Genomic DNA, 16636 nt, shown 5'->3' with positions numbered 1-16636 from the left:
CTGACCTTTACCTTTTACACTCTAATGCATTCTAATAGGCCAGTGGATCCCAGCATGGCTCCTTTCTCAACCAACACAACACACACACATGCATCGTGTTCCCCCTTCACCACACACACGTACCTGGTTGTCTAGGAGATCAAAGCTTTCATATTCTCAAATCATAAAACTGACAAGTGCTATCTTGCTTGAAAACTATAAACACATTTCAAAAACTCCATACACTGCATAAAAATGTGTCACAGATTTGTACAATCTGGGTTTTTTCATTTACTTAAATGAAGTAACCTAAATCAATTTTTGAAAAATCTAGCAGAATGTTTGATGTACTTGTTAAAGTTTACATGATCAGTTTGGGAATTAGTTGAGATGGGCTACCTCCTCACAAATATTTTGCTTGTATTTGCCCCTTTCCGAATAACTGTGTGACTGAAGCCTGCCTGTTTTCAGAGGTGGCACGCACCATGCAAAAGAATGACCGGTCCGGGGACGAAAACCAGCGGGACAATGTAAGTGACCAGCAGTTTTGTCTTTTTATTTTTCCCTTTACATCCTTTCATCTTTACACAACTCTTCATAGGCAAAACCATTCTTACAGTTGAAACCAGATATTTACATACACTTCAGAAAAAAACACAAACACTTTTTCTGTTTTAGATCAATAAATTTTAACATATTTTTTGCATTTGTTAAATGTCAGAATCGAGCGAGGGAGAATTTCTATGTATTTTATTTATCACTTTCATCAAAGTCAGAAGTATACATACAGTTTATTGTGTCTTTAAACAAAAAGAAAACTCCAGATGATTCCATTCTGAGCTTAAGAAGCTTCTGATGTTAATTGATTCCATTTGAGTTAATTGGTGGCACACCTGTGGATGCATATAAAGGCACACCTCAAACACAGAGCCTCTTTCTTTGACATCATGGGAAAATCAAGAGAAATCAACCAAGACATCAGGAAAAGAATTGTGGACAAGTGTGGCTCATCCTTAGGTGCAATTTCCAGATGCCTGAAGATCCCACACAATAATACGCAAGTATAAAAAACATGGGAATGTACAACCATCATACCGCTCAGGAAGGAGACGGATTCTGAGTCCTAGTGAGGAATGTTTTTTGGTGCGAAATGTGCGAATCAATCCCAGGACAACAGCAAAAGACCTTGTGAAGATGCTAGCTGAAACTGGTAAGACAGTGTCATTATCCACAGTAAAACGAGTCCTGTACCACCATGAGCTAAAAGGTTACTCTGGGAGAAGAAAGCCATTACTTCAAAACCACCATAAAAAAGCCAGACTACAGTTTGCAACTGCACATGGGGACAAAAATCTTAATTTCTGGAATGTCCTGTGGTCTGACGAAACAAAAATTGAACTGTTCGGCCATAATGATAAACGGTATATTTGGAGGAAAAAGGGCGAAGCTTTGAAGCCTCACAACACCATCCCAACTGTGAAGTATGGGGGTGGTAGTATAATGTTGTGGCGCTGCTTTGCTGCAGGAGGGACTGGTGCACTTCACAAAATAGATGGCATCATGAGAAAAGAAAATGTTGTGGATATATTGAAGCAACATCTGAAGACATCAGCCAGGAAGTTAAAGCTTGGGAGCAAATGTTACACCAGTTCTGTCAAGAGGAGTGGGCCAACATTCCAGCAAACTATTGTAGAAAGCTTGTGGAAGGATACCCAAAACGTTTAGCCCAAGTGAAACAGTTTCGGGGCAATTCTACCAAATACTAAGGAAGTGTATGTATACTTCTGACTTTGATGAAAGTGATAAATAAAATGCATAGAAATTCTCCCTCGCTCGATTCTGACATTTAACAAATGCAAAAAATATGTTAATATGTATTGATCTAAAACAGAAAAAAGTTTACTCTGATTTAATGTATGACAGTAAAGAAATAAAAGTTTTTGTGTTTTTTTTCTGAAGTGTATGTAAATATCTGGTTTCAACTGTATGTATTCTATTGTACTCCATTATATATGTAATTCTAAGGGGTTTATATAGGTCTTGTGGATTTCCTGATTCAGATTATGTTTCTGGCAATAATTGGTTCCATGAAAATGCAAGTTGTAACACAGTTAATTATAGAGCTACTCAATCATTTCTGGAAAGTCCCAAGTCACACCAGTTTTGGCCATTAGTGGTGATATGTGATGGAAACCCCCAAATGTGACACATTTAATTGTGAGATGATTCAAATACAGACTGGATTTCACAAACATGGAACAGACTTGTGAATGTGCCTGAACTCACTCTGCTGCTCACGACAAGAGAAAGATCATCCCCGGATTAGTGAGGTGGAATCTTTTATGATGATGAATGATTTCATCCTTTATGTGAGTATCCAATACTGCCATTTATAGCACTATTTTATACAATCTCCACACAAGTTCAAAACTGGTATTTTCCTTTCATGCCTATCTCCTTCATCACCCATCCCCCATAACTATATAGCTATATCTAACCGACTGTAGCTGGGCTCTCACATGATGTTGTCGGAGTCACCCACCAATATCCATCTGGATTCATTAGGCAGCTTCCTGGAAATCCTACAGACAACTAGGGAGATCAGAGCTGCTGTTCAACTAGAGATGGAGCTTGGAGAGAGCAGCAGCAGACACTATGAGGCATATCCCCCCCGTGCGTGAATAAGATATTCAATCATACTCCTCGGTTGCTGACCTTGACTTGAAGCTCAAACGTAGGGGCAGTGTGCAAGTCTTTCAAATTGTCTGACATCAGAGAGGAAATACATTGAGTATGCAGAAGCAGAGTATTTCCCCTAAAAAAAAAGACTCTTGTGGGAATATCAGCCAGAATATAAAAGAGAGAGAAAAAAAGATTTCCATTCTTGCTGTAAGTTTGCCACATGGTCCACCCTTCCATGTGAATCATAGTGAAAGCTAAGACAGAAAGCCACACATTTAACATTGTCTTGGCATGTATAGAAACCATATAATTATTAGTTCTACAGTTCAAATGCACTTTGCTGTAGCTCCATGGGACAGCAAGAGGTCACCAATTAAAAAAAAGAAAATATCCAAAGACATGATTGCTTGCAAGATAGACTTCTCAAACTGAGGCATAACATTATATTAAAACAAAAAGCATGTAGTCCCACTGGCATAATATTAAAAAGAGCTGCATAAATGTAAATGTTTATTAAAAAAACCAACAGCGACAGGAACACATGACTTTTAAAATGGAATAAAACCACTACTAATGGAACAAAGCGGTTTGATGATTCACATTGTGTGTCATTGAAGAGACAATGGATTTTAAAGCATGTCCTGGGGGAAATTATTGAATTTCGAATGTTTTCTCCCTTGGTTAGTAGTGGGAATCGGGAGTGGGCGGGATTTGTAACCAAGCAGCAGTAAGAGATTTTGGCGAGGTGAGCAATAATTCATGTGAGATATGCCTGTGATTAATGCCTTGGTCAATTAAGGCCAAGTGAAAAGAGCAGCGCAAGGGGGCAAAGAGAAGTGTTGCGAGAGAAATGGGTGGGACAGCAAGAGAGGACAGGTAATTAGAAAGAAGAGAGGAGGTGTGGGGGGTGAGATTAAGACAAGTGAATCAGAAGTGAATGTGGAAAAACATACTGAGAGCAGCAGAGATGCTTCCTCATCATCCTGAGGGGCATATTGAGGTAGAGCAAGGACACAGGCTGCGCTGATGAATATGTTTCACAAGGCTCTCGGGGGCTGTCCAATCAGGCAGCGCCATTGATGAATAGTCATGAGTCACCTTATTAGCGTCACCATGGTTACGCAGATGTGACTGTGGCCATGTGAATGTGATGAGGGAATAGAAATGGGCCAAACGCCGCTCCGTCTCCTTCCCGCGCACATCTTGATCACCAATTAGAGCCCAGCAGGGGAGCATTTAGGCCATGTGTTTGGGCCTCTCCGGCCTTGAGGATAAGGGGAGCAGGTTTTGAGTGAGGACACCTAACAGGGCGATATGGTGAAGATTATGGTTAGGATTTAATGCATAGGAAGAATGCAAAGAGGGAGGAGGAGGATTCAGCTTGAATTATTTGATGACTTAAAATCACATTAATCACCAGTAAAGCCACTTGACACTCAGCTCATACGGTTGAAGGCTGGCAGGATGAGTAGAGGGGAAGTGGATGACACGATATTAAATGAAAAGAGCTGGGGAATTAGATTTAACAGAATCAGAGGAGGGGAACATTATTAGAGAAGCAGAAAAGTGACTGAAGGATGAGCAGGACAAGAGACAGCTGCAGGAGATCAAATAAAGAAAATGGACAAAGGATATGGAATAAAGGGCTTAATGATATATATACGAATAATATAATTCCCTAACCTCACAGACATCTTAAAAAGAGCAACAACACTCTAAATTGTAAGTACAGTTTTGTGATGATCAATTCCTAAAAGGCCTCTACTCTAGCTTTTAACACTTGTTGAAATCCCCTCCAGGATTTGAGAGAGCCATTTAAGACAGATACCACTTATCTAAAACAATAATGCTTTTGTTTAATATCTCAGCTCAGGGAGAAAGGGCTCTTTGTCTTTCCTCTAAAACCACCCTCCACTATTTTTTCACCCAAAAGAACATTTTACTGCATCATACACAGCAGTGGCCATTGTTAGATAAACCAGATAAAAGCAGTCTTCTTATCATTGATTTGACAAGCCCAGTGCAAACATTGTTAATTGTTTTTGAGCCACTGCTTATCTGGCTGCTTATTTATTTATGAGAGAGTGGATTAATCTACTGCATATTTGATACATGTAATTAGATTAACTGGCAATTCCATACAATGAGGACTCTGGCACTCGTGGAAATTACATGTGTTTTTCTCCTGAAGCCTGCCAAAACTCAACGGGGCAAATTTCTGTTATCTGGTCCACATGTACTTGTCAGGGTCTTTCTGCCTGTTCTGTTGTCTGAGGGGAGCCTGCACATAAAAGCATCATCCACACACATAGGTAGATAGGTCGGCAGGCTCAATATTTATTTATTCTGCTACAATTTGTGTAAAGAAACATCACCACCCGCTCAGCGTTCTCATTTCACAGCCCGTTTGTGTGATTAATCTTGCATAAGGTGTTTAGCAGCATGCTCAGCGCGGATTTAGGGGCTGATGCATGAAGGTTGGTGTGTAAACTCTGCCCGTGAAAGGTTGACATGGAGGATTCATGGAGTGATGAATCTGTCGTCCTGTTCATGTCACAGTTTACCCAGATTCAGTTCATGGATGACTTGTGGTATCTTTCTGTCTCACTTTCCTATTACAAAACAATCCAGACCCTCACACCTTATCTTCAGAGCAACTTATTGTGTGTAGATACAAAACATTGCAAGTAGGCTCCACTTTATGTCTCTATATTACAGTACAGTGACCCCGACCCTTTCCACAGATGAGGAAAATACAGAAAATGTGTTGTGGGGTTACTTTGTGGGGTTAATACTTATTATTAGCCACCTATGAGTGCATTTGTTTTAGAAAAAGTAGATTTGGGGCACCTCCAGGGTATTGCATCTAATTTTGTCATGCACAGACCAGTGCTTCACAGAGCCATGTTTGAAGCTGAGGAAGACTCTGGGTCTTGTCCCCGCCAGACATTTCTTCTCCTGCCTCAAAGGCTAGAGAGGGGCTCTTTGAAACAAAGGGATTCATCTCCCTCACCTCCAATAAGACACTTAAGTGCACCGTGCACAGTGTTACTTCCTTATCATCTGTCCTGCTAGTCTTATTTTTGTCACTTTCCCTGCTGAGATAAATTGGAAACAAGATAATATGTGTCATCATAGTGTCCTCTGTGTTTGTTTTGCCTTTACAAACTACCATATCTTGCTATCATGCTGGACAAATTGGATACTTTTTGCAACCTCATTAGAAGCTAGCCATTGTACAGCCCAAGGGGTGATGCAAATGGAAATGTAAGACGTGTATAACTTGAGTCTCATGGCCTAATGTATGCCATAATTATGGTATGGAGGTGTTTGATATCCCACACAATGTCATGCAAATAATGCAAATAACACAAAGAATGTTTGAATTCAGCATTACTGCCACATGTGGTGCAGCTGCATGCACACTCTGTATTTCACACAGTAAATGTGTGATGAAACTGAGGTTTTCTGATGATTGAAGGAGAATCAAAACCTTTAGAGAACCACTAAAGGTCGAAACAATTTACTGCCACTTTCGGTGAAAAACCTCTCTGTTGTCTATAGTGTGCAAAAAAAAATTATAGCGAAATCACCTCACTGTGTTCACCGTCTTTCTGCTTTTCCGTCTCTAGTACTGTAAATCCACAAAATTATTATGTTACCTATAGGCGTGAAAAAAAAACTTGTAAACTTGTCTCCAATGCAAAACATAATATTAAACTGCATACGTATGTCTGCATATTTATTCATAATGTGGACCCAAGGCAAAAAGAGTAGTGAAACAGTAAACAGTACAATATTCCCAATATTACATCATCCCCTGACCCTGATAAATCTGCTGTGTGAAGCTGTGAGCACTGTGTACTGATGAACTGAGTTAATTTGTATTCCCCCACAGGATACTGTGTTTTACAGCTAAGTAAACCATTAGCTCAAGCAGTAAAAACACACACCCTGGTTGTAAATACCAGTAATTCTCACCATGAAGCCATATATAAACCTGGGTTGTTGAAGCAACTAAGATGGCATGTGCCAAGCAAACCTGTGACTGGTGGAGACATTGAGATTGCAGAGTAACATGAGCCATGGATATCAAACTTTCCTAAATAAATCAGGTTGCATACACTGCATACATGTTTTCTTTAGAGCCAATGCTATTCAGGCAGAGGAGGGAAGATTGTAGATAATCTAACCCTTAAAACGTTTCATGATCATGGACGTTTTGTTAAGTAGCTTATAGCAAAACCGCTCTGCTGAGTTTGAGTCTGTTGTGTTGTGTTGTGTTGTGTTGGTGTGGTCCTATGACCTGATCCAAGATCAATTTACTTGTTACCAAGATCAATACACCTGTTATCAACATGGATCCTGATTCAGTCTCTCTAGTCTTGGAATGTAAAATGATGCATACATTGATGCAAACATACATTGTTATAATATCATCAGAAACTGAAATGGTGATGCAAGGCAGAGAGATGTGCAAAGGCAATCTCACAGTCCAAACTGAGCCAATGGACTAGCTGGAGCTGGAAATCTGGAGCATCATAAGCTCATCTGGAAGGATCTTTGGGAGATGGAGGAAAGCACACTGAGTTTCACCATCAGAGCCACTTACGATCTTCTCCCTACACCCATGAACCTAAACCAGGCACAACCAGGTCCTGCAACGACTGGCGATTACATTGAAAGGAAGAAGAGCTACCACCAAAGCCCTCTCTCCCCCTATCACCGCATTCTCAACATCACCGCCTTCGTAAGAGTAGGGCAACTTCCAGTGAAGCCAGCTGCAAGAGTGGAACCGACCCTGCTGGACACTGAGCTCAACTAAGAAGGAAGAAAAGAAGAAAAAGAAAGGGAGGGAATGCCTCTCAGCTCGCCCCAGGTAATGCTCTGACACTCTCAGTGGAAGATAAAGAAAAATGCATCAAGCAAGAGAGCTCTTCTAGACATCGACACATCCACTGCATACTGATGATTTCACTCCATTATTGTCAGTAATTTCTATAAGGGCACAATTGTAAAACAAAAAGAGCTGACATGACTGCGGTCTTGTCCAGATGCTGTTTTCACTGTGAACACAGCCAAGAAACAACCATCTTGGTGCCATCTTAATCTCTTTTAAGGTCAACAGAAAAAACGGTGCTAATGAAAAATTCTGTTTCTGAAAAAGGGATGGTTTCCTGTTTGCTGAGAAAATGGTCTAATTGATATGAATAGTTAATAAATCATGCATGAGGGAGGGAGTAACTTAAAAGCTCTAATAGCAATGTAGCTTGACAATAGAGACAGATGAAATGCAGAGATGCCTGATTTCTGGTGTGCAGCAAGACCATTAGAAAGGTAGAACAGTGAAAAGGAGCCTAGATTGTTTGGTTCAATCACAAAGTCAGAGGACAAGACAAGAAGAGGACTGAAATAGGATGAAGGGAATGTAATAAAATAAGAAAAGATGTGGCCGCCTCTCAGTCCTTACATGAATAAATAAGAGCTGTATGTGAGAAAAATACATAAATGGAACCAATATTGAACTACCTGCATATCTAAGAAGCCTCACATCAAGAGTATTCATCAAACGCTGCAGAAGAGTTGGTGAATAATTTTCTGGCAAATAAATTCCAATTCACATACATTTTTAACCATTTCCATTATAAAATAAATCAAAGCAGAGTGTGTGTGTGTGTGTGTGTGTGTGTTTTTCCCAAGTTGTGTGTATCTATTTTATAATAGGTGCAGAGATTTCATTCGGTAATACATATTGATATGCTGTCATGATCAAAGCTTTATCAGGCTGTTTAAACAAACTTTCTACCTCACTGTCCTCACAGTTACTCTTTTCTATCACATTTCTTCTCAGGGATGTGCAAACATGTAAACTAAGGGTTCAAGTCAGAACAGGACTCATTTTGCATTAAATTATTTACTCTCTCAGCCACCAAAACCCGATTAAATGCCCACTGAAACCAGATTTTTTCTGAATTGAATGAAGTCATTCTTAACCATGGCATAAAATGAGGGAATCACTATATGTCTCAAGGCTGATTTATAGACCTGAAGGTAATCGTCATTTTACTACTTTGTATGTACGTTTGGATAGCTAGTTTGCTACGCTAAATTGTTTGCTGAACCTTTCCCCAATTGTCCAATCAATATAGCAACCGTAACTAGGCACAACCAGACTGTCATGGTTTGGATTTCTCAATGTGCATGGCACTCTTGTGAGAGAAATGCTTGGTATCTACATTGTTAGAATGGTCATGTCTTTTTTTAATCACCGTTCCGGAACCAAAAATACAAAAGGTGTAACACATGGATTAATCAGTGTGTTTATCTAGCAAGCTGCAAACGTTAGCATGCCATGCTAGCTGGCTTCCTACCTAGTAGCCAATCGTTACTTCCACGGCCAGCGAGCTTGTCATTAGCTAACTACATTGCAGTATTTTGTGGGGTTATGTTAGAAAAGAAGTAGTCTATATTGAAGGAGTTCCATTTATGGGATAGTTACGGTGCCGCTGGAGGTTCCACCGGATGTCCTTCATTTTCGGCCAGATGTCCCTCACTTTCTTTGTGTTGGCATTCTAAACTCCGATCGATTCAGGAAACATCCTCCGAGCTAGAATGGACAATTAAATTATATTTATCTTATTTTTGAGTAAAAGTCTCATCACACACTTGACAGCCATTTTAATCCCAGAGCTCGCCTCCGTACGTGCACGTTCCACCAAAACTAGTTCCTTCCCGAAGCTATTTTTCGGAGGCACCATACCTGCGTCCAGGGCTTAGCGCCACCCAAGACGATTGTGATTGGTTTAAAGAAATGGCAATAAACCAGAGCACGTTTTTCTCCTATCCAGAAAAGTTGTGTGGACTAGCCAGACCTTCCTCTGCAGTGCTTTAGAGATAGGTCTGGCAATGCGAGACTAGAAAAGACTTGACTGGAACATCCACTGCGTTAGAGCCGGTCTTGGGTGCTACTTCGGAGGCTAACACTAGCAGCTCCCTGGTCTTTGTTGGATTTGGTAAAGTTTACACATGCTCAGGGCCTTTTGTCCTGAAAAAGTGAAACATACTGTTTGAAAATACAAACAGGAAAGCATAAATCAAACTTCTGGGTTGCTATGCTTTCAACCAAAACACAGAGCTGATGCCCAAACCCGCAGCCGCCCTTCCCAAACAGTGGGACCAGACCATCATTGGATTGACACATGAAGTACACAGAGAGCACAGAAGAGTCACAGCAGACCAATTAACCTTTCACTGATCACACTTATCATAAAGGGCCACTTAAGGCATTAGGAGAGCCAGCACAAGTGAGTGCATATCAAGGACTGTGTGTATAATTTGCAGTCGGGAAACATACAGAGTTGGATGTCATAACCTTTGTACTCTCTGCAGTCTCTTGTGTCATACCTCTGACCCATGGTCTTCGACGTGACTAAAGTCATTTTCACATACATTTTTACTATTCTTTTCTTTTCTTCAGGGAATCTATTATTTACATATTATTCTTTTTATTATATTTGACTTTCCTCAGATGTCAAGTATATATCTAGGAAGAAACACCAAAGGACACAAACTAACTTTAAATTTTCATTTTGGACTATTTCTGTAAAGGAGTGTGACAGATGTATGGACATGCAATCAAGTATAATGCAAAAGGAAAAAAGTAATGAGTTTAAGTGCATAAATCATTTATAGATTGAATTAATAGGGCTAAAATGTATTGCGTGCAAGTGCAAATATAACAGCAATTTCCTGTATCAATGTAAGAGTAACAAAGATCAAACGGCAACTACATCAACTGTTTAGTAGTCTGACTCATTAGATCCATCATCCATCTGCTTTACCTTTAGCCAAATGAAATGTGAGTGTTAATCATATTGGTTCCATTGTTCTTCTCTGTAAGCCACTGTTTGTAGCAATGAGTCTGTTACAGGTAATTATGTAGGAATGAAAGGCTCGATGGCTTCCTGGATGAAGATTGGCATCTTGATGGATGCAGGGGTGGACGGGGGTAGGGTGTTTTGGCTGCATTATGTATGGTGAGGCATAACAGTCACGACAAAGATGGAGAGGGGAGCGCATGCACACACGTTTGCACATATTTTCTTCCTCCTTTCTTCATTCTTGGCTGGCAGTAAGTCCTTCTGCCTGGTCTAATAGAGAAGTATAATGCTATAAGGGGCAGCGTATAGTGCTAACTGCCAGGATAATTCATTTGTTTGCACTAGCAGGGCAAATAGGTGTTTTTATGGCTGCCCCAGGTCATGCACCTTTGCTTGACGCAGCGAATCACTCTACTGTATGAAAGTCTGCATTACAAGAAAAAGGCCAAAATAAGAATAATTTCAGCCTGTTATCGTTGCATGATTTTATAAGTAGGACTGATTTATTGACTAGTTCCACTGCATGTCAAATGGTTTTATGTAATTTAATTCATTGAAAGTTTGTATTTTAAGTATTTTCACCATTAAAGTACAAAACCAGCTTAACCAGTTTTAAGAGTTTTATCATCTTAGTTTGTTTTTTGCTCACATGATACATACTACTATGTTGTGTTCATTTAAATACTAAAATTAAGTATTATTCCAGTTTAGGAGTATTTTTTTGTCTTATCTTTTGTCAAAAACGATCCCCCAACCCCCTTGACAGGTTAACCCGGCGATGATATTTCAGAAAACCAGGGCTTTTAACTGTACTCTCCGTATCTGAGATTCTGTGTATAAAGGAGAGGCCTGATCTGTACTCATTAAAAAGGCATATCATGTAAGGGTGTGTCACCTGTAAAAGAGTGTGGAATGTAAATGCTAACTCTTGATCCTTACCCTTAATGCAGAAACAATGACAACTTGTGGTTTGTGGCATGAATAATGATTATCATGCTATTTCGCCAGCTCACTCCATATGTGTGTGTGTGTGTGTGTGTGTGTGTGTTTGTGTATTTAAGTGTGTCCTGAATCAAAGATACTCCTGTAACCACTCAGTACGCAAATAACGGATTCACTTTGTGCAGCTGTCCCCAAGGTACCAAAGAAACAACACAAAAATAGCTTCTTCTATCCACTTCTGTCCAGCAGTCTTGGATGTATTGTGTGTTCAGGGTGGGGGGGGGCTGTTGTATTTGTTACAAAGAAAACAAAACAGCAATTTGCATATAAAAATAGTCATTTGCATTAGGTAATATGTTTGGTCTTTGCCAAAATGAGATTGATATTTTCTAATGGATTTCCAGGTACATACATTCATTGAAAGGTTTCATTATAGTTGCAGCTTGAAGCGGTCTTGTTTTTAAAGGAGAGGCTCTGCTGCTGCCTTCACTGCAGCAGAATCAACTTTTCTGATAACTACTAAATGGAACATTGACCACATGATGTGTTTCCAGGTTAACTTGCTACTGTAGAATGACTTCCTCTCGTCTCACACTGGTCTCAACTCAGATGTACACTGTCAGCTTTCAGATGGCGCTTGCCACCCGCTGAAATTCTTATCTTTTGATTTTTTTTCTCTACTCTTGACCCGGTGTGATTTGTCATTTACACTTTGAGCTTCCTCTTTTTCTCAAGTGAGTTTCTTTATAGGACTTTCTGTTTGAACCTTTGTTAAGTCCTCAACATTAAGACTAACTTATATTCATTGTACTTTTTTCTCTCTTGGCAATTTATTCAACAAATTATCCCTGGACATCATCATTCCTCCTAAAAGCATTATGATCTTGTTAACGACACTTGTTTTCCACAGGTTTTCCTCATGATGCATCACTGATTATTCTATCGTTGATCAATAATGTAATGCATACAGACATTTGAAGTACATAAACCATTCTTAGAGTCACATGCAAGAGAAAAATTGAGATGCACATTGTGCAAATTTAACGTTTTCAAATCAATAAAATGCAAATAATGTAAAATATTTGGTGCCGTTGTGTGTATGTAGTTGGTATTCTTCTGCTACTGTGTGTGTAGTAATCTAGATCATTAGCACCTCCACTGAAGTGGTGGTAGAATCAATCACGAAATGAGCTACCTAGACCGCGCACCAGGCTACTGAACGAGACCGAATGTAACCGTGCAACCGGCCGCTCGAGTCTAATGTAAACAAGCGGTGTCTTGGTTCTCGGCAGGTTTGAGTTATTAATCAAGCCTTGTTTCTGGTGAATCTTAGATGATTGTGTTCATGGCAATTCACACATTATCGATGGGGAAGTACATCACATACAAATACACGCCATGTTATCTTGGTAGTTATGTTAAGTTAAATGTTAGAGAAGTGAATGTTGCTACATGGTAGGTAGACTGTCACGAGGAGACAGCGCACCAGGCTACATAACGTGACCGTAAGGACCGTAACCGAGGGTACTGCATGAGTCTAGGTTCTCGGCAAGTTTGAGTTATCAACCGATCCCAGAAGCCTTTATTTCTCGTGCAGCTTAGATGATTGTGTAGAAAGAAATTCATAGGCTACATTATCAATATATATATATATATATATATATATATATATATATATATATATATATATATATATATATATATATAGCTATATCACATACAAATACACGTCATGTTATCTTAGTAGTTATGTTAAGTTAAATGTTTGTTACACGGTAGGTAGGCTGTCACCAGGAGACCGCGCATGTAATCAAACGGGTGTCTAGGTTCTCGGCAAGTTTTAGTTATCAACCGATCCCAGAAGCCTTTGTCTCGTGCATTTTAGAATTGTCTTCATAGAAATTCATAGGCTACATTACCAAGGGGAAAGTATTATATCACATACAAATACACGTAATGTTATCTTGGTAGTTATGTTAAGTTAAATGTTAGAAGTGAATGTTGCTACATGGTAGTTAGACTGTCACGAGGAGACCACGCACCAGGCTACCGAATGTAACCGTGACCAGTGCGTGAGTCTAGTGTTGGTCAGTATGAGTGTGTACATAGTATGTCGAGACTGAACGTAACCGCAACCGCTCGAGTCTAATGTAATCAAGCGGTGTCTTGGTTCCTGGCGGGGGAAGTAAACACGCGCCCCCCACCGCCACCACTGCTGCCGAGGGCACGCAAACCGGTGACCAAATCTGTTAACTCAGTAGGCCAACCGGCGACCGTCCGGTTGAACCGACTCACGTAAAAGAGTCGGTTGTCCCATCACTACATGACATACTTGAATTAACCTCTGCTTTCTCATCTTACACATCACACTTCACTATTATGGTGGCCATTTCAGTAGATTTACTCACTAACATTGTTGTGGAAACACAATAATACGGTGGCCGACAGGGGCAAACGCCCTGCAACTTAAGAAAACACACACAAATAGACAAAACACAAGCAAATTAAGAAGACAACTTCATTAATTTGACAACACGTGCAGCATTCAGCAAACGCGCTGCAAATACACACAACACAACCAAATACATAAACGCACTGCAAATACACACAACACAACCAAATAGATAAACGCGCTGCAAATATGAAACGATGCAAAAAGAAAAGCACACAAACCCAGAAAACAAATGCAACAAAAAAACGCCAGACCTCTAGAGGGAGCAGCTAGTGGAACAGCTTGATTTTCGACCCCACGGGGAGAGAGCGCTCTGCCTTTTTATCAGAGTCGGGTATGGCTGCAGCCTGGAGAACTCCATAGACTGTATATTAAATTCATATTATTATTATTATTAATAACATAATATATTAGTAATATACAGTCTATGCTCCCGTCCCCGAGCTTCGGCTTTTCAAAATAAAAGCTTGCGTCTGGTCCGCTATGTGTTTGTACTTTGGTGTGTTGGATGTTTGTGAACTAAACAGTACGGCAATCATGCTAATGAATACAATAACTTTTTTGCAGATGTCTTTGTTACAATACGTTGGAGTTAGCAAAGCAGTTTTGTGTTTATATGTGCAATCGGGATTTATTCAGATTGATAAATCCCACGGTAAATTGGCTGGTTTACTGAACAGGGAGGGACTATAAATCCTGTCTGTTTTTTGTATTTCAAGAGCGAATCGCTCCACAATATGAATACAGATTGATCACTTATTTTGTTGGTAACCGTTATTGTATAATCACAATATTACACTTGAGGAGGCCTATACTTCAGTAATGCGCCTTTCGGACCTCGAAATTAAACCCTCTCATGTAATATGGCTTAAACAAACGTCAACGTTAAACACTGATGCAGTTTTAAATGTTTTATTACCACGAGTTTACAGACGTCTCTGCTGATTGTGTAATCTGGATGCTGCGTTTTTTTGTTGCATTTGTTTTCTGGGTTTGTGTGCTTTTCTTTTTGCATCGTTTCATATTTGCAGCGCGTTTATGTATTTGGTTGTGTTGTGTGTATTTGCAGTGCGTTTATGTATTTGGTTGTGTTGTGTGTATTTGCAGTGCGTTTGCTGAATGCTGCACATGTGTTGTCTTAATGAAGTTGTCTTCTTAATTTGCTTGTGTTTTGTCTATTTGTGTGTGTTTTCTTAAGTTGCAGGGCGTTTGCCCCTGTCGGCCACCGTACAATAAGCATGGAAACTAAATGCACACTTCCTGCATTACTGTATTACTTAAAATACTAAGTTACTCCTCTAGTAAACTAGTATTCACATGAAATAAAACAATAAAACATTGAGACCATTCAACAAAGCACACTGGGTAATAACAAATTCAACACATGAACTGGTTGCTATGGACTCGTCACTAGGCTTCCTCAGTCATTGTATATTTTAGCACATAGGTAAAGCTGCTGAAGCTGAACATTATCCAAAACTCCATTTCTCAGACGTGCGTCAATTTGGGAGCTTGCATGCTACCACTCCTTCCTTCTGAAATGCCTTGAAAAGGCTGTCGTTTACACAATTTCCAATCACCGGGACCTGTGGGCCTGGGTCCAGGCATTGACTGACAAAGCGCTGCAACAATCACAACAATCATGGATTGCTGTTTGCTGTGGCCAACAACTCGAAACTTTTTACATTGCTCATCTGCTATTTCATTACTAAATTCACTTCTGAGACTTTTTTTTAATGCGAGAAATCAATATGTAGAGCTAAAATATGGGCAGTTTTACAAAAATGTATGGCTAATTGCAAATTTGGTCCAACTGTGTCGGAGTTCAAAAGCTCCACAGTCTGACGTGGCAGCTGGCGGGTGCCTGCCGGGGTTGCTGGCATGCCGGTCGGCCTGTCCACCTTCACAGACCCGCTGTGAGCTGGCTGGAGCTCTCTCAGGAGACTCGCGTACAAGAGGCGTTTATTTCCCCAATTGTTTGTTTAAATAACTCAACACACATATCCATTATAAGATTAACTGGAACCTGTGGTTTTTCGAAGTTATAATGGTCCACAAGCGATTGCGGGTTTAACGTAAAGCTCGCTGACCGGGCTGTCACTCACACACACCGGCCACAGAGCAGGCAGAGGAGAGGGAGAGCACGGGTCCGTCTCCCTTTGACAGTCTTGTTAATAAATTATAACATGTATATTAGATCTGTCAGTCTTCCTCTATCATAGGCGCCGATTTATGTTTTCCTCTGTGGGTGCTCACGGGCGCACGCCCTTTTAAAAAAAAAGTAGTCAAAAAATGTTTACATTTCAGAACCTTAGGAAATGGACAGCTGCCGACACGAACACACACGCCTATTAACTCGATAATAAACCTGGAAAGTAGGCTATCTTTCAACTCAGGACAGCACCACTTCTCACAAATACAGATAGGATTGAAGATGAGAAGTTTAACTGACACGTAACCGCAATTAGCGCTCACATGCTCCACTTAGCAACAACTGCAATGTTTAATTTTAAATGAATGTAGACTACTGGCAGTCTGGCACACGTGGATGCTCAGTATTTTCCGTGGGTGCTCGAGCTCGAGGCAATGTGAAACCTTTGACCCTTACTGGGTCTTCATCTGCTAGCTAATGCTACGCTATGTTGACCAGCTAGTCACTAACTTTTTCTGTGTGACCTTTGGTGCTGGGAAGGTGGAGTAT

The 16636-nt window shown here is 40.2% G+C and overlaps 1 protein-coding gene across 1 annotated transcript in view; it reads left to right on the top strand.

The window, feature by feature from the left end:
* pde4d (phosphodiesterase 4D, cAMP-specific) overlaps positions 1-16636 on the top strand; it is a 209851-nt gene that overhangs the window by 21998 nt on the left and 171217 nt on the right. Inside the window, exon 2 of the mRNA XM_078250924.1 lies at positions 451-509. Coding sequence (XP_078107050.1) covers positions 465-509 — 45 coding nt within the window. The 5' untranslated portion in view covers positions 451-464. The remainder of the gene's footprint in view (positions 1-450; positions 510-16636) is intronic.

Source organism: Sander vitreus, chromosome 5 (genome assembly GCF_031162955.1).
Source record: "Sander vitreus isolate 19-12246 chromosome 5, sanVit1, whole genome shotgun sequence".
Classification (NCBI taxonomy): Eukaryota; Metazoa; Chordata; class Actinopteri; order Perciformes; family Percidae; genus Sander; species Sander vitreus.
Note: the sequence above shows the minus strand (reverse complement) of the source record. Positions and strands in the feature narration are given on the sequence as shown.